The sequence below is a fragment of the Podarcis bocagei genome (genome assembly GCF_964188305.1).
Source record: "Podarcis bocagei genome assembly, chromosome: 11".
NCBI classification, from domain to species: Eukaryota; Metazoa; Chordata; class Lepidosauria; order Squamata; family Lacertidae; genus Podarcis; species Podarcis bocagei.
Window position 1 is genome coordinate 36,230,552 of NC_138136.1, and position 21,881 is coordinate 36,252,432.

The 21,881-nt window shown below is 43.1% G+C and overlaps 1 protein-coding gene across 2 annotated transcripts in view; it reads left to right on the top strand.

Moving 5' to 3' along the window:
• The window catches only part of SV2C (synaptic vesicle glycoprotein 2C), a 95,442-nt gene that overhangs the window by 22,260 nt on the left and 51,301 nt on the right, over positions 1 to 21,881 (top strand). For both annotated transcript variants that reach the window (XR_014012864.1, XM_081212817.1), the window contains exons 2-3: positions 5,912 to 6,604; positions 20,256 to 20,436. Coding sequence is in view for 1 of the 2 variants with exons in the window: in XM_081212817.1 (XP_081068943.1) it covers positions 6,022 to 6,604; positions 20,256 to 20,436 (764 nt within the window). In the remaining variant the exon portion in view is untranslated. The remainder of the gene's footprint in view (positions 1 to 5,911; positions 6,605 to 20,255; positions 20,437 to 21,881) is intronic.

Genomic DNA, 21,881 nt, shown 5'->3' on the forward strand with positions numbered 1-21,881 from the left:
ACATCATATATAAAAACACAACAAACATTAGAAAACAAAATACCCTATACAAGCAACCAACCAACCAACCAACCAACCAATAAATCAATAGAAACCAATAACAACAACGACAACAACAACAATAATAAACAGTTTACCATTATACCCAAATTAAAGTAACCTCCAGCCCCAACTAAACAATTTAACCAACCCAACAAAAATGAAGCAGAGGAACCAAAATTAGAACCTTTTAAAACATTTTAAAACATTTCAGCCAGTTGCCCCAACCCAAGAGTTATTCCAGCAATGTCCCTCTGGTCTCCCAGGAGCCTTTTAGCTGTTTAGGGTGAGTGTGGGCTCCGCCTCCTAGGCCAGGTGGAAATGGGCCTTGCAGCAGGGAGTGCTCTTCCTTCTAGCACTCATAGTTTGTGCGGAGAGAGCTTAGCCACGAGTCTTGGATTGGATAGCCTGCTAAGCCAAACCTTGGCTCAGTGTAGTCTGCTATAGCAGTGAAAAAGACCAGGGAGGAGCAAAGTAGCTGCAAACTCTTCTCTGTAAGCAAACATGTTTCTCCTCTCAGTAAGCCACTGTTTGGCTTACCATTGTGTAATGAAAACAGAGTTAAGTTCCTTTTTATCAGAGCGTTTTCAAGAAAGACAAAATGACATAAATCTCATAAGAGTACAACCCTTTATTATTTAACAAGCAATAAGCAATAAGAACTCATTCACTCATTCATTCATTCCTTTCATACCTACCAGATGGTTGGACCCACTAAAAGAGATGGCCAGTCTCTTTTAAGAGTCTATGGATGGCATCCCCCTGTAGGTAGGACAGCACACAAAGTTCACCAGGCCTTCCCAAGGTTCGGGTCCCCGTATGGTTACATTGTCTTGTATTGAAGGGGGTTGATAGCTGTTGTCATGCTGGTTCCTCAAATAGATAAGAATAGTTATAGTTGAAAACAGTCTGTTTTCTGTTATGTTGTCATACTGTCTTTATGAATAGCATGTTTCTTTCAACATGTCTTTTGTAAGAACAGTCATTTATCTCAATCATCTTCTCACTTTGTCCCCTGATTCACCCAGACATGTTGTCATACTGCTCATCCTGTCTTGCACAGTCCAGTAACTGGTTCACTGTTCATCCATCCTGTTTAGCTGGCTCAATATTCAATAGTTTGATAATGGTTCTTTATCTCAGTCCAGCCAGTGTGGTGTAGTGGTTAAGAGCGGTAGACTCATAATCAGGTGAACCAGGTTTGCATCTCCGCTCCTTCACATGCAGCTGCTGGGTGACCTTGGGCTAGTCACACTTCTTTGAAGTCTCTCAGCCCCACTCACTTCACAGAGTGTTTGTTGTGGGGGAGGAAGGGAAAGGAGAATGTTAGCCACTTCGGGCTCGAGTCCTTCGGGTAGTGATAAAGCGGGATATCAAGGTCCAGTCGTGGCCGACTCTGGGGTTGGCATACAGCTCCGGGTCATGTGGCCAGCGTGACTAAGCCGCTTCTGGCGAACCAGAGCAGCACACGGAAACGCCGTTTACCTTCCCGCCTGAGCGGTACCTATTTATCTACTTGCATTTTGATGTGCTTTCGAACTGCTAGGTTGGCAGGAGCAAGGACCGAGCAACGGGAGCTCACCCCGTCACGGGGATTCGAACCACCGACCTTCTGATCGGAAAGTCCTAGGCTCTGTGGTTTAACCCACAGCACCACCCGCGTCCCTTTCAATGCAATAGTCATTTAAATTAATTTAAGCAGTTCTTTATCTTTGATTCAATAACTTTATTTATTCATTTATTCTTCAGACCCACTAACCATCCGGTTCTCATTCATACTTCAGACATTCATATCCATTCATACCAGCAGACATACTAAATATAACATCAATTATAAAATGAGATCATCTTTACATCTGGTTCTCAGACTGTTCCTGTGACTTAAAAACATCTTAGTAAATCACATATATTCTGTAAGAGATTCAGCATATACCTGAACATTAATATTGTATTATCATTTGTTACATATAAGTGCCATCCTTATGAGGATTCCTTCCTATCCATCCTTCTTATCAGAATATAAGATAAAGTGTCAAAGGGTCTGTTTTGTAACTGAAGGAACACACAATTAACATAGAGTGTGCATACTGCTGCTTGATACCTTGGGGAACTCAAAACCAACTATATTGAAAGCACACCCTTAATACTAACATAACACCTTTATTCATACACAATTTATGAAAAACACCTTTTCATCCTAAGAACTGTATACTAGGGCAGTGCAATATACGGTTTTCAATATCAATATTCAATATTATACTTTTAGTGGAGGCAGTTCACATATCTGGCCAAGTCATACTAAATTATCAGGTGTGGTACAAGCAGGCAAGACTAACCTATAACTTTGCATCCATGAGTACTGAGGCACTTTGGGCCTAAAGATAACCCTTCCCCTCAGGGAGCCATTAAGTATTCACCACCTGAATTTTGCAAAGATTATCCAAACAAAATGTATTAAGAAATAAGTTCAAGTTCTTGGTAAACCAAAGCTGCAATGTGGAGTCTGGGAGTTATGGGTTAAGCACTGGTTGAAAATGAAGCAGTGTGACAAGTTTTGCAGGCACAAGCAAGATTGAAAGAGCGATCATGTGGAATGCCCTGTTAATATCATGAGCACAGATAATTATGAATATGCAATAAAAAGGATGTCTGGAAGGGCCCTGAGTTGAGGTCTGTCCATCTCTACTGCATTGCTCCTTCCTCAAAGAGCCTTAGAAATTAAGGCAGCCTGCACATGACAGCTCATTTTTGAGGCACTGTAGAGTAGATTAGAGGTTGTTGCCACTCACAGACCCAGAAAAACAGGTCCAAAAAGGGTGTGGGGTGGAGGACAGGAAGCTGCCTCTGTTGCTTCTCTGTTAAGCACTATTTCCCCCTCCCCAAACATCTTCTGTTCCCAGGACCTGGCTGCCCATAAGGTGGGCTAAGGCAGCTGCCTTTGGCAACAGAAATCCAAGAGGCAGCACCTCCATGGGTGCAGAGAAGCAGCACCAGCGGCAGTGGTGGCTTCTTGCGAGATGTTGCTGAGAACTTGAGAAATTTCACACCGTGCATGAGATTTCGTGAGAACTAGCTGGAATCCGTTGCTGCTGCTTTGCAGGCACTGCCATGCAACCCAACTAAAAAAAGCTTCGGTAGGGTAGAAGGCACTTTCCCATTTTGCCTCAGGTGTGGAAAATGAGGGGCACTGTCCCTGCCAGTTCCTGAAAAATTTCAGCCCTCCCTCCCCCCAACAACAGAGAAGAACGGGAAGAAAGAACTGCTTGTAATGAAACGCTGAAGGATCACAAAGTGATTTAGCTTTGTGAGGGAATATGAGGCAAAATTAATAATCAGTATTGTATGTAGGCTTTGGATAGAATCAGTTCTCTTGTTCCCTATCCTGACTTCCAGCATTTTCTTGTCAGGCTAAGTTTTCAGTTATGAATTACACAAAATCACATTACCTTTACATGATATATTGCACAACGCAAACTCTGCATGCTGAGGTCACCTTCTTTACAGTGTCGTTTTCATGAGATGTTTTGGGAAATGTCAGGCAGATTTTAAATCAAAGATGTTTCACTCATGAGCTGCTCTCAGAACATAATACACTATCACTTAATCATTGGAAAATGTTATTGTGTGGCTGCAATTCCTCCCTTTTTCTGTCTTAGCAGAATTCTAAATCATTGTGATAAGAGTGTTTGGGAGGAAGGTCTCAGTGCCTGTAAAGATGTGTGGCTTTCTTTCTAATTGGATTGCCTTCACTATGTGTTGGCCTTCAAGTGTCATTAATTTCTTATACAGTCCTACCTCAGAAGTCGAACAGAATCCATTCTGGAAGTCTATTTGACTTCCAAAATGTTCGGAAACCAAGGCGAGGCTTACGATTGGCTGCAGGAAGCTCCTGCAGCCAATCAGAAGCTGTGTCAGATGTTCGGGTTCCAAAGAACGTTTGCAAACCGGAACACTCACTTCTGGGTTTGCGGCGTTCAGGAGTCAAAACATTTGACTCACAATGCATTTGGGATCCAAGGTACGACTGTAGATGAAACACTTAAGAACACAAGTTGGAATCCTTAGACAGTGTGAAGACTTCACAGCAGGTGTGGGGTAGTTTTTTCAACCTGAGTGCTGCATTCCCTCATGGCTAACTGCTTGGGAGCCATAGGCCAACAGTGTGCATAGCCAAGACAAAATGGAGTGTGAACACTTTCCTGCATCTCTCTCTCTCTCTCTCTCTCTCTCTCTCTCTCTCTCTCTCTCACACACACACACACACACACACACACACAGAGAGAGAGAGAGAGAGAGAGAGAGAGAGAGAGAGAGAGAGAAAGAATACTGCCACACTCACAAATACTGCATACAAACAGGCATTAAATTCGGCTTGAAAAAAGCATTTCAACTTTTTTCTAGCAGCCAGAATAGGAGTGATCTTCTGGCAGATTGTCCCTGAGGGGTGGAGGGAAGGGCTCACCTGGCCATCCCCAAATGGACTCTTTGGGAAGATTGGCCCATCTCTCTGCAACAGTTATGCTTTAAACCCTCCCCTTCCCAGCTGCATACCCCTTTCTGTTACCGTAATTCCCTTCTGCTGTTTGAAACAGGACTTTGATAGGAGCGAATAAATGCTTTTTTGCAAGCCTGATTGTAGCAGGGGAGGCGTAAGCAGGAGAGCCCCAGGGAATGAATCCGACATGCAAGCTTGCAGTTCCCCACTCTTCCTTCACAGTGAAAACCAAATCCCCACAGTGTGCCATGTTATTTGAGGTGGATGAACAGTTTTATGCAACAATATTGCTTTAAATGAATGCACAGAAGTGCATTCAGTGAATGCAATCTTCTTGTACCCTAAAATTAAGGATCTGAAAGCTTGGAAAGACACAAAAGGTGCACAATTTTGTATCTACAAGTGCTCTACATGTTTGGATGAACACTTGGTCAAGAGAAGTAGAGTCAGCGTGTATGCTTTTGCTATCCCTCTGATGTATTCATTGAGCATGTGATTATGTTTACATTCCTAAATACACTTTGGAAAATGGACTACTCCCCCAATACTTGGAAAACAGAAGCCCTGGGAAATAGTAAAGGGGAAACTACATTTTCCAGCACTCCTGGTGGCTACCTTGCAGTCATAGCTACATTCTGGGTAGGTGGAAGGAAAGAAACATCAGGGAGCTGGGGGGGGGGCGTAGAGCTTTTTCCCTCCCAAGAGAGTGGGAGGGTGTTTGAAATAAGACAGGAAGGGAAGGAAGAAGAAGCTGACTTCTCCCATTTGGACTGAAATCCAAACCTTAGAATGAAATGTGGCTGTAATCCTCACCTTGTATTTTGAGGTAAACATTACCAGTTGCTGTTATTAGGTCTTCCAAACGACGAATTTCAAAATTCAGCAGCACTCTTCATTATAAACAGCAGGACTGATACGAATGAGGAACAGCAAATAGTACTATATATCAAGCTACTGTTTTCTTTTTGGAAATGCTTCAGTTACCTTTCATAATACATATTTGTATCTGTAATATGTTCGTGACACACAAACCCATGTGTCTTAAGCTGTGTGTTGGAAAGTGACGCTACTGCATGTAAGTGAGAGAAGCCAGAAAAAATACCTGAACATTTTTTGCTTTCCCCTTTCGGGTTCCTTCCTTGTGTCATCAGGAGCTATTTACTCTGCAGGAGCCTTTCTGCAGTGCACCAGTTCTCTGCTTTTGGTGCACTCTTGGTTAGCAATAGTGTGGGTTAATCCATGGGGAATTGGTGGGTAGATAGTCTTGCCTCTTGAGCAACGGTGACTGTAGATCCTGTGTTCTTTTTTAGTTTTGTGATTCTATGCAGAACAAACAAAACTTAAAATATTTTCTTGTGTTTATTTTTCTTCTCCTAGATCTTGTTTTGGAACCGAATGTGTCTTGAGAGTCTCTTGCTGCTGCTCTCCAGCACATAATAGTTCCCTTGCACACGGAATCAGTTCAGTCACACATTGATTAACACAAGATGGATGGAGCTTACAAGATGGAAGATAATACTTCATTAGTGAGAGGGGCTCAGGACATTGCCAAGGTAGTCAAGAAACAGACAGGGAGGAAAGGGAATGCAGTTGTAGAGAAGGCTCAAGACGAATATACGGAAAGATCTTACAATAGATTCCAAGGCAGAGAAGATGATGAATACTATACCCAAGAAGGAAATTACGGTGGGGAGGCGAATGAAGATGAAGGATCAAGTGACGCGACTGAAGGGCATGATGAAGATGATGAGATTTATGAGGGGGAATATCAGGGAATCCCAAATGCGACTCAGAACAAGGATGATATCGGAGCCTTAGGTCAGCCCGTACGAGACGACTACAAAGATCGTCTTGAACTGGAAACGGAGAGAAAAGCTGATGAAGAAGAATTGGCACAGCAGTATGAGCTCATCATTCAAGAATGTGGGCATGGACGTTTTCAGTGGGCCCTCTTCTTTGTTCTTGGGATGGCGCTAATGGCTGACGGGGTGGAAGTTTTTGTGGTTGGATTTGTATTGCCCAGTGCTGAGACAGACATGTGTATTCCTAATTCTGGATCAGGATGGCTTGGTGAGTATTATTTACATCCTTGCCTGGCTTGTGTCATAAATTAGACAGATATTGTCTAGTATGTATTTGACAGTGCTGCCTCTGATGAAAACAAATAACTATCTTTACTTTGTTAGCTCTGTGTGTGAGGTTCACAAAATGTATTTTAAGATACTACCATGGCTCTCTTTTGTTTTGTTGTATGTGTAAAAAGAAAAGATTTTCCTCTGCCCTTCGTCATGACCAGTAAAAATAAGTAGCTGTTCCTAAATCATAGGACAAAAAACCGCAAAAAACTGAATCCAGAATAAATATAATATGTTGATAATGTGCTGCATAGCTTAGTATCAAGAATACATGTCAATACTGTGTAACAAAGAGATGGAAAAAAGAGCCTCATCATTAGGAGTGTTTGAATAGAACTGGGTGCAAGTGGCCTCTCAAAATTATCTATTGTAGTTATAGGCAAAGAAATTGGTGGTGGTGGTGGACCTGGAGGAGGAGAAATTATTGAACACTTTTCTATGGGAGTGGGGCTTTCCATTAGTAGTGGCAGTAGCTCGACTCTGTCACTCTCCCCCTCTGACACTACAAGTGGCAGCTGCAGCCAAGTGTGTTGGCAGCCTGGCTGCCATTTTGCATCCTCCTGGCCCTAGTGTCATTCTGGAGGAATGTTGGTGGCAATAACAAAAAAAATTATTGGAGAATATCATTTCCTTTTTTTCAAGGGGTGGGGTGTGTGAAAAAGAAAAAGGAAATCCCATAAATTTTCTCAGTAAATCTGTTTTGAGAAATCTCAGCTCGGTTTGTTTCCATGGGACTTGTGCAGGAATTGTTCAGAGATGTGTTACAAAAGTACTTGAAATGGTGTGCAATTACAAAATGACTGTACATGGTGAGGGGGGAGATTCACTAGTGAGTGAGTGTTTCTAAATCTATGCAGAAGAGCCAATCCCTAGAATTGTAGAGTTGGAAGGGACCACCAAGCTTATCTTGGGCAACCGCCTGCAATGCAGGAATCTTTTTGCCCAATGTGGGACTCAGACCCACGACCCTGAAATTATACTCTACCAACTGAGCTATTCCTTAGTTGACTCTTATTCAAGGTCAAACGGAGCACGGTTCTGTAAAATAATAATAGTCCAAAACATAATTGGCAAGCTGCTGTCCATAGCTGGTTATCACCCAATTTCATATAGCAGGAAAACACTCAATAGGCATAGCAGCAATTTTTAAAGATATACTTTAACTGAGTTCAGTTTGCTCTTGTCTTAATTGTTGGCCACCTGGATGCTGTATGAAAAGCTGCTGATATTCCTGATGGTAGACAGTATATTTTGCCAAAACAGTTGTTCTGCACAGTTTTCAAAACTTCAATGGAGTTTGAATCAGAGAGCATTTGAGTAAGCGTTTTGCTACCAAATATCTTTAGGGCAGGTCCAGCATTGCATTGAGCCATTCTGTCCAGAAGTTGGGCTGGAGAAATGGAACACATGTTTGTGCTTCTCAGTGCATAAAGCAAAGCCATAGCTACTAAGGCTGGAGATGGTTTTTCTTGAGAGATGCTTTGTTTCTCATAGTGAGTTTGGCCCCACTGCTGACATTTGTAAAACATGTCTTTAAATCAAGGGTGGGAAACCTGTGGCCCTCAAAGTATTGCTGGACTCAAGCTCCCATCAGCCTTAGTCAGCATGGCCAGTGCTCAGGGATAATGGGAGAAGTAGTCCAACAACATATGGGAGGACAAGGCTTCCCGTCAGTGTTTTAAATCAATACCAAGCTCTGTGAAATAACAGAGAGGTGCATAAACACATCATGAGCAGCCGCCCCCCCAAAAAACCCTGCCTTTGCTTTTCTGAAAAAAGGATAGTCTGTCTCTTTCTCACCAGAGTATAACATTTTCATTGGATGTGGTTATATTCCCATTTAGCTGTATTTATGGAATTATTCTCCTTTTCTCTGGTATTTGATTATACTGATTTTATACTGCAGTTTTAAGACAATATTATGCCTTTTTCATGAGCAGCTTGGACATTTCCCTTGGGGAGACAAATGCAGTGCTTTTTTTCTTAAAAAAAATATAGGGGTACTCTCATTTTCCTACTCATATAGAAATACTGCCCCTCAATGAGGTCAAACTTAGATTCACAAAATGTTTAGGGGTATGTGTACCCCTGCATCCCCCCAGAAAAAAGCACTGGACAGGTGGATTATAAGTAAATACAAATCTGTGTAGTACGGTGTTACCAGGGGAAACACCCCAACTCTGCAATTGAGTAAGAGCGAACTACTTGCTTTCCCACTCCAGTGATATGTAACTTGCTCAAAATTTCATTTGCTCTATGCCAGTATTAAACTTCCATCTTCGAGTACCACTTTAATTATAATACCATTAACCAATGGTCATGTTTCATAGAAATGCAAATATGTTGAAAATAGAAAAAAGCCTTGTTGACTTTGCACACTTAATTAGGTCTCTGTCTTCATTTTTGTGTGTGTGGGCACCTCAGCAGTCTGGGTTTCTTTGGCTGAAAATACATCACAGTTTAAATCATTAGGTGTCACATCTACTTTTGAAACAAAGCTGAAGATCTTTAACACATCATTGAGCTCTCCACAGGCATCATGTTTCGATAATCTTGCACGATAGATAAATCATGGTTTACAAGACCTCATCTATCAAGATGCTGAACTTGTTTATTTGATTTTCGCAGCTCCTGGGAATTCAAAATTCTGAGACTCGAAGCCCCTTTTGGAAGAAAATGTGTCACACATATAAAAACATTTATTAATAAAATATGCTAGAGGGCAAATGTTCATACTATCTGTACTCTTACGGGACACCTAGTTGCCTCCCATCAAAGAGATATTTCAGGTCCCTGCCCACTTTGCTTCAGCTTCTAGTTGCTTCTAGACTAGGGGTAGCCAATATAGTTCCCTCCAGAAATTGTTGGACTCCAATTCCCATCACCCCTAAGCGTGGGCCATGCTTGCTGTGGCTGATGGGAATTGGAGTCCAACAACATCTATATCAATTGTTAATGTGTATCCCATTCATTTTGTCATATTAATTCACTCTCATGCTATATGCACATTGCCGTTTGCTCCAGTGCGCTCCCACAGCTTTCTGAGTTGCCCACAATCTACCTGTGTCTTGCATTTTTTCAAGAAATACTCCTTTGATGTGTTTCTCCTCAAATGAGCTTCCATCTAATTTGAAAATGCAAGCTGTGAATAAACTGAGGTGTGTACATTTCAGACAGCCTTTGTGTATGTGCAGATAACAACTTTCAGTTCAGGAGTTACAGGTGCAGGAAAACAAATCAGGCAATGTGGAAGATATCTGATTTTCAACATCACAATATATCACCAGCTAAATATCATGGTATCTTGATATATCACGATATATGCATATATCTATGTCGGTAGCAGAGGTCCCACCATACCTTCCCAAAGTGGTGGAGGGTGCACTGGGCTTCCCCGCAGCAGAGAGCCTTGCCACGCCTCTGCAGTGGCAGAGGGTCTTGCCATACCTCCCCACAATGGCGGAGGGTGTGCCGAGGGCCTTAACGAGGCTTCCTGCGGCGGAGGAGGGCCTTAAATGGTAAAGAAGTAGTAGATTTAATACAAATATTAAATAAACTTCCATATATTATATTTAATATATTTCCAACCAATTTAAGAGTAGTTTAAGTAATTTACTAGTCAAGTTGCATCTGCTTCCCCACTCAGAGGTCTAAGTACAACCTGTGCATGCATAAGTCCCACTGAGTTCAACTAAACTTCTACTTTCCTGGGAATAAGCCTCGTTGAATTCAGTAGGGCTTGACGGGGTGAGCACCTGTTGCTCAGTCCCAGCTCCTGCCAACCTAGCAGTTCGAAAGCATGTCAAAGTGCAAGTAGATAGATAGGTACCGCTCTGGCGGGAAGGTAAACAGCATTTCCGTGTGCTGCTCTGGTTCACCAGAAGCGGCTTAGTCATGCTGGCCACATGACCCGGAAGCTGTCTGCGGACAAATGCCGGCTCCCTCAGCCTATAGAGCGAGATGAGCACCGCAACCCCAGAGTCATCTGCGACTGGACCTTACAGTCAGGGATACTTTTACCTTTAAGTAGAAAGATACCCGGTGAAGACTTTTGTTCACCAGTATATTTCCTTGTTGAAACACTTACCACAATGTTATTTCAATAACGATACTCAAGGGTTTGGCGATTTATTGCACAACCCTAATGTGCATCTGGTGAAGAGACACGAGCCCTCTCTCTGATGTCTACAGCAGCTTGCAAATGTGACTTCATACGCTGCTGAGGGAAACAACATTGCCACATCTTAAGCCATTAATGTGTATATACTCCCATTTCAAAATGAAGAGACTAAAGTGTTTGAGGCTTCAACCCTCTTTTTCATGGGGAATTGAAAGGCTCACTGAGGACTCACTTAGCATTGGAAGGTGCCTTATACTAGGTCAGTCTGTTTATCCATCTAACTCATCTGCTCTGACTGGCTGTGGTATTCTAGGACAGTGTTTCCCAACCTTTTTTGGGCAAAGGCACACTTGTTTGATGAAAAAAATCTCGAGGCACACCACCATTACAGCCCCGTGACGTCAGCGCGCAGCGTCACGCCGGGAGGGACGCACGAAAGTGTAAGTTTCAATTTTTCCCCCTCCCCCTTGCCGGGGAACCTCCAAGCTTTGGGGGTGGGGGGGGGAGGAGGCAGCAAAGCGAGGCAGGAAGGAGAGCGCGGCTTGGCTGGGTGAGCTTTGGCAGGGGCAGGGAATGAGAGCCGCGAGGCGGGCGCTGCGGACGGAGGCGCTGCCCACCGAGCTCGCAGGCAGCCAGGCAGGCAGACGGCGAGAGCCCCGCGCTGGGCGGCCTCTCCTCACCGCCGCCGCCCCGCCTCTCGCCGCCCGACTCGCCCGCCTCCCTCCAGGCAACATCTCGCGGCACACCAGGCAACATCTCGCGGCACACTAGTGTGCCGCGGAACAGTGGTTGGGAAACACTGTTCTAGGATCCCAGGTCAGGGTCTTTCCCATGCCTGCTACCTGATGAGAGTGGCAGTAACTTGAATACAGGACCTCTAGCATCTGTTCTTACCACTGATCTATGGCTCTTCCATTTCTCACTGCTCCACAGTATAAATAGGCAGTGCTTCAAAATGCCATGCTTGAAATCTTCAGGTAGGCACTTTTTGGTCTAGAACAGATATTTTAATTGAAAGGAATTGATTAAAAAAAAAGAAAGTTCTGTCAAGGGATGAGGTGTTCTTTTCCAGAAAAGGATGAGATGTACAACAACAATGTGGCATTATATTCATCTAGATGAGCTACCTCAATATATACATGCTAAGAAACATACTGGGATTCAACTAACGTATCCCAGTAGCACAACGAGACTTCCCCTCCCCTCCTATTCCTACACCTTTCCAAAACTGGGGTGGGGTCAGAGGAAGTCCCAAAGCAGCAGGGGCAGAGAGGTGAATAATTCCATCTGGCAAGCTGAAAAGCTTGCATTGGCAGGATGATTGCCACAGTGCTACATTTAATTTCTCCTGCTTTATGTGCTCTACCCTGAAATGTGAATGATCCCCAGTGTATTGTGCTTCTTTGGATTATACTGCTTGCTTGTCTTACTGAGGCCAAGGATTACGACCTCAGTTCCAGTGAATATTTTTTTATTTTCCCTAGAGGAGCACACTTTGATAGCTAAGGAAATCCCATGTTTGCTTGTGCTGGAATGATTTTTTTTCTTTGATGAAAATGAATGTGTCAAGCGTTTACTAGACCCACCTTCTGTTGGCATAAGAGAACACAAAGATCTCCCCCCCACCCCTGCAAAATCAGGCAACATTTTTAAAAGCTCATTTTTTTTGCATCAAAGACAGAAAAGTTGGCTGCCTGTGCAAAAATTCTTCTTTATATCACACAGCTAGTCACCTAATAAAAGTTTTCTATTACTTTTGACAAATTTAATGCACTGAATATCATGCTATTGCCAACTTTGGCAGTGCACACACCTACCTCCTCCCCCCCCCGAAATCTTGGGGACTGTAGTTTATGCCTCACAGAGCTACAACTCCCAGCACCATTAACAAACTACATTTCACAGGATTTTTTGCAGTGGAGTGAGCTTTTAATTAATGGTGTGTATGCTGCCTTTGTTGGGATTCAAGCCACTATTATTTTTCAGCAACTCACAGGTGGGAAAGCATTGTAAGGTAAAGGTAAAGGGACCCCTGACCATTAGGTCCAGTCGTGACTGACTCTGGGGTTGCGGCGCTCATCTCGCTTTATTGGCCGAGGGAGCCGGCGTACAGCTTCCGGGTCATGTGGCCAGCATGACTAGGCTGCTTCTGGCGAACCAGAGCAGCGCATGGAAACGCCGTTTACCTTCCCGCCGGAGTGGTACCTATTTATCTACTTGCACTTCGTGCTTTTGAACTGCTAGGTTGGCAGGAGCAGGGACCGAGCAATGGGAGCTCACGCAGGGATTCGAACTGCCGACCTTCTGATCGGCAAGTCCTAGGCTCTGTGCTTTAACCCACAGCGCCATCCGCATCTTTGCATTGTAAAGCAATGTAGGAAGCATTGTAGGAAGAGACAATTGTCAGCAGAAAGTTGTCCTCATGCAACCCCTGAACATGCTGGTCCTTCATCCAGAATTTTCCCTGTTTGCCAAACAGGGGCTTCTGATATGACGTAGAGACATGACTGTAGAGTGATCCTATGGCCAATTACTGGCTGTAGGGTTTTTGTTTGTGAGTAGAATTAATCCCAGAACACCGCATGGGAAACACATTGTGTTGCTCAGTCACATGCACCATTCATAATCACTCTGAGCTTGGAGTATTGCCATAAAAAGTGCATTTCAAATTGCAGAGTCACACCAATTTGTTACCATGACAGGGTCGATTGAGAGCTACGTGAATGCTGTTGCTGCATTTCACATCAAAAGTCTGAGAGGGAGAAAACGTATCAGAGGCACCTCAGTTTCAGAGAAAAGTGAAACCAGGCATTAGAGGCATTACAAAGACTTAACAAAGTAGGCTTTATCTCAGGCTTGTCAGTTAGGATTTTCGCTCTAATGCCAGAGGGAACTATCGGATAAGAGAAGATACCTTCAAAATAATACGTTCAGCGCTAGTACTAAAGCAATCCATCAGTGACTTCATATCATTACCTGGGATTAACTAGGTTTTCGATAACCCTGTTCTGTAGTTGCTGCATCATAGTATCTCATTTTTATAGTACGTAGTAGGGGGTGGTTTTTCTTTTACACTCAGGGTGAGAATAGAGACAGAAATACTATTTTTACTGTTCTGCAGTTGTCTTAATTGTAAAAAGTTGGACATAAATCAATATTTGTGTCCATCCAATTAAATGTTATAGTCTCTTAACTACCTGTTAATTTGGCTACTTGAGCAGTAGGGAAGAGACTGAAGTGTGGCATTGTGTGTGTTTAAATCAATAAACTGTTCATTCAGATGTGTCTTTATCTGTGCCAAACTTATTCACAGTGTGGGATTAGAATAGCTCTCACCCACCTCATTTTAAGGCCGTTTTGGAGTCTGATTTTAAGTCACTTTGGAGTGGAACACAATGCATAGAAGGGATCAGGGCAACCCCCTACTAATAATTAGATATATTGGTCTTGTATGCATTGTATTCTGTGTGCCACCATTTCAGTTTCCAAATATCAGGCAATCTGGAGCTGGTGGATAACTTGCAAGGCAGGTAAAAATTATTTTAAAATGCCATAAAGAATATGTGCACACGCAGCTATGAACATGCATATTTAACACATAAACACATATGCGTGTGTGTGTGTGTGTGTGTGTGTGTGTGTGTGTATAGCTGTTTGTATACCTAGTGACCTCCTGAGCCTTTATATCTCAGTCTCTGAGATTATGTGGACGAGCACTGTTAGTTCCCATTCTTCTGTGTTTCAGAAGCCCAGCTAACTTCAACTAGAAGCCAGCCATGTACTTTTACCAGTTCCATGCTGTTCAATAGTTTTGCTACTATATGTTTCAGATGCCTCTTGAAGATCTTTTTATGCCAGCAGCCTGTTCAATGTTTTATAGTACTAGTCAATTTTCTTGTATACTACCCTGATAATTTATATGAAGGGGCAGTCTATAAATATTTTTATAAATAAACAAAATAAATGTATATATACACAAACATACTTTTATATGTTTGGCTGCATCCTTAGACTTTTGGAACCCCCCTCTTTAAAGGCATGTTTATTGAAATTAAAATATTCTTGAAGCACAAGCGATAAAGCTGCAGAGTCATTACTATAATGTGCACTGTTATCAGAGAAAACAGCTGTAAGCAAGCATGATCTGTAGTGAGTTTTGTACACTGACCTATCAAGTTTCCCAGCATACAGAAACCTGATCCTCTCTTGTTCATTTCCTCCCTTTTGTTATTAAAGCAATTTAAATAATCCTAGTTTCTGAAACCATTTATAAAGGGTCACATTCTGAGAGCGCACACATGATTTGGAAAATAATCCTGTTGATAACAAAGTTTTCCTGCAAAGTTTTCCGGGGGTAGTAAAAGCAACTGACATAGCCGCTATAGAGTATCTACATCAAGATGATTGCTCGGTACGAGCATTGATTACTTTTTTAGATCACAATCTGGCCAGTTTCATTTTTAGAGCTAAAAACCTATTCAAAAAAGAAAGAATAGTTCTGTTAAGAATATTTGAAAATAGAGCACCTGCAACCTCTCTGATAGGGCCCAAGAGCATAGGAGTGGAAGTTCACAAAAGGGAAAAAACCAACCACCAAAACCATCGAAATAGAAAGCATAAGCTCCAGCAGGATCATCCCCACCAAACAGCACCAAATGAAAAAAAGGAAGCCTCACATCCAACTGGCGTCGGGCCTCCCACGTGGGATAGTGAGGACTCCGTTTGGGAGGAAGAACTCTCGCTGATAAAGCGATTCTGGTCACTGCACTCTCCAGCTCAAACAAAGATCCTGAAAAGACTTGATTTACTTCGAAGCAGACTAGAAAAAAAGGATGATCAAGGTGAGACAATGAAGGACCCTTATGTGCAGCCCATATCTCCCAAATGTCTGGTGGATAAGAAGACAGTGGGAGGCACCTTTAAATGTGTAGACGTGGAATTACAATCAGAGCCCCCTGTGATGTACAATAAAGTAAGACCAAAGCAAGGTGTGAAACCTCAAAGCTCCTGGCACAGCTATCTTAAATTGTCTCCGAATGAATTAGCTTCCCCCCCAACTCCAAAATCTAGCCCCAAATCACCAAGAAAAGAGGATCACTACACTCTCTCCAAGCAGCCAGCCTCGAAAAGAACCAACGGGTGTGTTTTTTTAGACACCAAAGAATTGCTGGACATGGTGGTGACATAGATCCAGCTCCCCGAAGGGCCCGGGGCCTAAAAGTGCTGTCTTGGAATATCGCGGGCTGGCACGCCAAGAAAAATAATCAACAATTTTTGTGTTACCTTAAGCAATTTGACATCATCTTCTTTCAGGAGACATGGCAGAATGACCCTATATTTCTTAATGGGTATAACTGCCACTACCTGCCTGCCTCTCCATCTCAAAGGGGCGGCAGATCTAGTGGTGGCCTAGCTTGCTTCATTTCCACGGAGCTAGCGCACTCTCTAACAGCCCTACCCAGCTGCAATTCCTTAGCAACAGCCGCTCTACTTAGCTTCAAGAGAACTATTCTCTTGCTGGTCAATGTCTATATTCCCCCAGGCCAAAAAAAACCCGTTGTTAAGGCTACATGGGCGGAGCTAGAGGCGTTCTTAGAGCCTCTCGAATCTACTTACCCGTCTGCCCTGACTATTGTGTGTGGAGACTTCAACGCTCGTATAGGAACAGATGACAACAGTCTATACACTCATTTCAACCAATTTATGGACCCTGAAGAACAGATGGATATTGGCGCGACACGTCTGTCCAAAGATAGTAGAAGTAATTTCCCAGGTCTCTGCTTAGTGCAGGCTGCTAGACGGAGGGAACTGCTGATATTAAACGGCAATATAGAGGGGGACCGCCCCGGGGAATATACCCATTTCTCCAAGGCTGGGGGAAGTGTTATAGATTATATCTTAATCTCAAGATTTGCTCACAGCTTTATAAGGAAGTTTCAAGTGGGCCATAATACTCTGAGTGATCACCTACCTCTAATTTTAGAGCTTGCAGGTGGGCCTTTTGACTATTCTATTGCCGAGCCACAATATATACCTTCTGTAAATTTGGATATACCTGCCCCCAAAAGACTCAAATGGTCCCCAATATTGAATGAAAACCTAACCCTCCTTCTTCAGTCAGTGGAGTTAAAGCTTATTCGCTCCGCTATTGTATCAGGAAATTCAGCAGCTGCGATTATGGAACGCTTTAAATTACTCTTGGAAAGATTGAAACCTCATTTAACAACAGCGATACATAGCTCCGCTACAAAGAGGGCAAAGGACGGAGCTAGCTGGTTTGACCTGGAGTGCAGGCAAACAAGGAGACAAATGAGAACAGCCTACCGGAGATACAGGAAATCAGGGACTGCCCTCCTACTTAATGCTTATATTTATCTGAGACGGTCGTACAAACAATTATTAAGGAGAAAGAAACTGGAAGCTGAAAGAGCCGCATGGCACAGGTTGGTTAAGGCATCGCACGAGAAAGATACTACTTGCTTTTGGCGAACCATATCTGGTCTACTGGACCAGGAGCGTACTAATTCCATCTGTACAGTGGAACCAATGGAGTGGTTGCGCCATTTTCAATCTTTGTTCTATGACCAGGAAGCCCAACATTACAAACTATGCATTCAACTGGAGGACCTACCTCATTGGCCAGCAGTAACTGCGAAGGAAGTTGAGAATTTAATCGCACAATTAAAGAACAACAAGGCCCCAGGGAATGATTACATCCCTGCCGAACTTCTGAAGTCCAACATTGGCTGGTGGGCCCCCCTGCTGGCGTCTTTATTTTCTTGGATCGACTCAACGGGTTTACTCCCAGATGGTTGGACTGAGGCAATAATTATCCCAATCTATAAAAAAGGACCCATGACAGATCCAGCGAGTTATAGACCAATCAGCCTTCTGCCTATACCCAGCAAACTATATGCCAAACATCTTTATACCAAGCTAACTAGCTGGCTGGAAACCGAAGCTATTCTAGCGGAAGAGCAAGCGGGTTTCAGGCAAGGCAGATCCACCATAGACCATTGCTTCACCCTAGCCTATTTAATTGACAAATATGCCAAAAAATCCCGTGGGGTGTTATATGCAGCCTTTATCGATCTAAAGGCTGCTTTCGATTCAATTCCACGTGTAAGACTCTGGGACAAATTGAGCACCTCTAGCATAGACAAAAGACTATTATTTCTGATCAGCTGTTTATACAAAGACACGGTGCTGCATGTAAGAACTTCGTTAAATGGCCATCTTATAGGACCAGTTCCTGTCAGTAAGGGGGTCAAACAAGGTTGCATCCTGGCCCCAGCTCTATTCAACATCTACATCAATGATATGGTTAACTGTTTGTCATCTCCGGACTTCCACGCCCCCAAACTGGCTGACAAAGCAATATCAGTGCTTTTGTACGCTGACGATGCGATACTCCTATCTCGAACAAGAATAGGTTTAAATAGGCTCATAGGTGAATTCTCAGCATACTGTAGAAGAGAGCAACTTGCAATAAACTATCAGAAAACCAAAATCATGGTTTTTGCAAGGAAACACAGACAGTACAGCTGGAGGATGGATAACCAGACAATTGAACAAGTCAAAGCCTTCAAATATCTGGGTATCGTTTTCCAGTCGACCGGGTCCTGGGATGTCCATCAAAAATGTGCCAAAGAAAAAGCTGCTCAAAGCATCAAGATGCTGTCCCGCTTCTTCTATACGAAAGGGGGCAGATACATCCCAGCAGCCCTTGAAGTTTTTCAAGCAAAACCTCTGGCGCAGTTACTGTACGGGGCGCAAATCTGGACGGGGATCCATTGCCCCAGTCTCGAAACTGTCCAGTCCAAATTTCTAAGGCAGATACTCGGTGTCCCCTCCTGTGTTCCAAACGCAGCATTACGACTCGAGGCCTGCCTTCCATCTGTGGAAACTCGGACCTGGCAGAGAACATTTAATTATTGGCTTCGTCTTAATCTGAATCCTCCTGGTCTACTGCCGCTAGTAATGCAAGACCCTCACAAAAGCAAGTGGTTTAAAACTGTGCAGCAAAAACTCCTTACATGCGGTCTGCACTCACAGTCCCTACTATCAATGGGCCTCATTAAAGCAAAGAGTCTAATAGGCCAGCGCCTGAAAGACATTGAACGACAAAACAACCTGACTATCTTAAAGAAACTGTGCCCATGGTATACCTATTTTCCCCCTTCTCATTTTGATTCTCCAGCTTCATATTTGTCTAAACTAACCATCCCAAAATACAGACGTGCCTTTACATTGGCTAGATGGGATGTTCTTCCCTCTGCTGTACTCGAAGGTCGTTACCAAAAGACTCCATTTGAAAAACGACTCTGTCCATGTGGAGATGGTAACACGGAAACAGTGTCCCACGTCCTTCTTACTTGCCCCCTTTATAAAGACCTAAGGAATGAGATTATTACTCCACTCATTCTCTCCAACCCCGGCCGTTCACCAGACATTACACTGTATTTTCTATTATCTGATACGGATAGTCAGATAACAGAGAAGGTCGCGAGGTACATCGAGAGAGCTGCGAAATTGAGGGCCACCATCTGAGTGACAGACCTGTTCACCCGACGGACCTCCTTTGCCTGTTCTTTTCTTCCTTTTATCCCTATTCTCACTTTTAACTCTTGTACAGCTGTGGCCTGTTGGCTTTGCTAATAAAGTTTTGAATTTTCCTGCAACGTAGTTGCATTAGTTAATTGTATGGTATTGATTTATCCACATAACTAATTTTAGCCTGCTGTTTATGGAAAAATTCTGGGTAGGAGATGCTATGTAGCAGGGATAGGGAACGTCAGGCTCTGGGACCAAATATGGCCCCCCTGGCCACTCTGTCTGGCTCTTGGGACTTTCTTCAGCTCACATCCCTCACCTGCTCTGCTCCAGCTTACCCTCCCCCCAGCTTAATGTCCCCCTGAACTGTAATAATGTCTCTACCTTGCATGGATGTTGCAGTGGAAAGATGGAGAGGGCCAGTGAGGTGGCCAGTGTTGAACTAGGATCCGGGAGACCAGGGTTCACATCTCTGCTCAGCTATGAAGCTCATTGAGTGACAGTGAGTCAGGCACAGCCCTTCAGTCAACTTCACAGGGTTGTTTTGAGGGCAAAATGGGTAGGGGGCGGACTATGCACACTACATTGAGCTCCTTGTAAGAAAAGGTAGGCTGTAAACCTCTCAACCCCCAAATTTGCTTGCCTTTTCTTTTACTTTCTTGCAGCTGTGTGCCTATAACTAAAAAAGTACAAAATTTTCAGTAAGTCAGAAACAAAGGATGCATATGAGAGGAGTGGTTTTTTTCCTTTGCAAATCTGTATTCAAATTACTCACCTACAATAAATGTACATAGTTGTTTTGCAAGTAAACTGTGCCATGTGTGGGAGCTGAGGAGGAACAGTGACTTAGGAGTTGATATTGAGAACTATGCAATCCTTCCTAATGTAACATATTCTCTTTTGTGTGTTGCAGGTAGCATAGTATACCTTGGGATGATGGTGGGGGCATTCTTCTGGGGAGGCTTGGCAGACAAGGTGGGAAGGAGACAGTCTCTTCTCATATGTATGTCTGTCAATGGATTCTTTGCCTTCCTTTCATCATTTGTCCAGGGCTATGGCTTCTTTCTCTTCTGTCGTTTACTTTCTGGATTTGGGTAAGCCCTTCCTTTATTCCTTCCATTTTCTAATTTAACTTTACCTTTCTCTGTTTTGGGGGAAAGCTTGTTCATTGTTGTTCCCATCCTGCTGTCAAGAGCCCAAAGAACGACTGAGGGTACAGTCATACCTTGGTTCTCAAACACCTTGGTACTCACATGTTTTGGCTCCCAAACGCTGCAAACCCGGAAGTAAGTGTTCTGGTTTGTGAACATTTTTCAGAACATCCGACATGGCTTCTGCTCGACTGCAGGAAGCTCCCAGAGCAGATTAAGTTCGAGAACCAAGGTACCACTGTATTGTGGTTGGGCTTTGTGTTTACTTAGACTTTCTCAATCTGCATTTGCTCTTGTGCCTCGCTGTCCAGACTCTAGGCTGTTGCGCTGTGAGGGTGCCCTGTATGGATAAAGTCCATGCAAAGAAGGGGTCAGTGGTTAAAAAAGTGAATATTGTTTTCCTTTGATCCACATTGGGATACTTAAAGTGGCATGGCTTGGCTGAAAATTGCACTTGCACATCTGTCACTGTATGCCTGAAAGAAAAATTCACACACTGCATAGCTTAGGATTTAACCACCTTGCATTATTATCAGTGGTCATAAATGCAGAGCTGAGTATACTTTTAATATTTTACACTAAATTTAACATATTTAATGACACAATATAAATAAAAAAAAAACAAAAAGTAGTAAGTTACAGTCCCCAAATAATATATATAATAAGGGAGACAGGTGCACTTCACCAGGGAGGGCATTCCACAAATGGGGAACCGCCACTGAAAAGGCCCTGTCACAGATCATCATCAACTGCATGTCCCCAGTGGCAGCACCACCAATGAAATCTCACTTGCTGAGTGTAAGATCCAAGATGGTTGATGTTGGGGGAGGTGCTCTTTTAAGGACTTGAGTCCCAAAATATTTAGAAGTTGCTGCTTTCTTTCCATCCAGTGTGATACCTCGATTTGTTCACCTGCTTAAAGATTTGTGTGGAATACTGACATATCTGAAAATATTATAACATTGTAAAGTAATTTCTCAAGGGTGGTAACAGCGAGATTTAAGTACCGTAGTTGTTAAAATTGGAGCAGGGGAGGACATTTGATTTCAAACATTATAGCTTGCCTCTAGTAATGTACAAATAGAATAGACAGCTGTGCCTTGGAGCAGGATTTTGAATTGCGAAAATATAATTTATGTGAAGAAAATATTCCACTATTATAAGTTTAGACTGCTTAGCAAATCAGTTTCAACTATTAATAAGATATACTTTTGTGTTAGATAAACAGGGGTGACTGGAATATGAAAAAGTATTGGAGAATGTCTTCTTAAATAAGGTAACAGAAACACAATACATTCAAGGCACCCTTATACCACTTTAACTTTCATGGCTTCCCCCAAAAGGACCTGGGAATTGTAGATTGCTATGGGTGCTATGGATTTGACTGA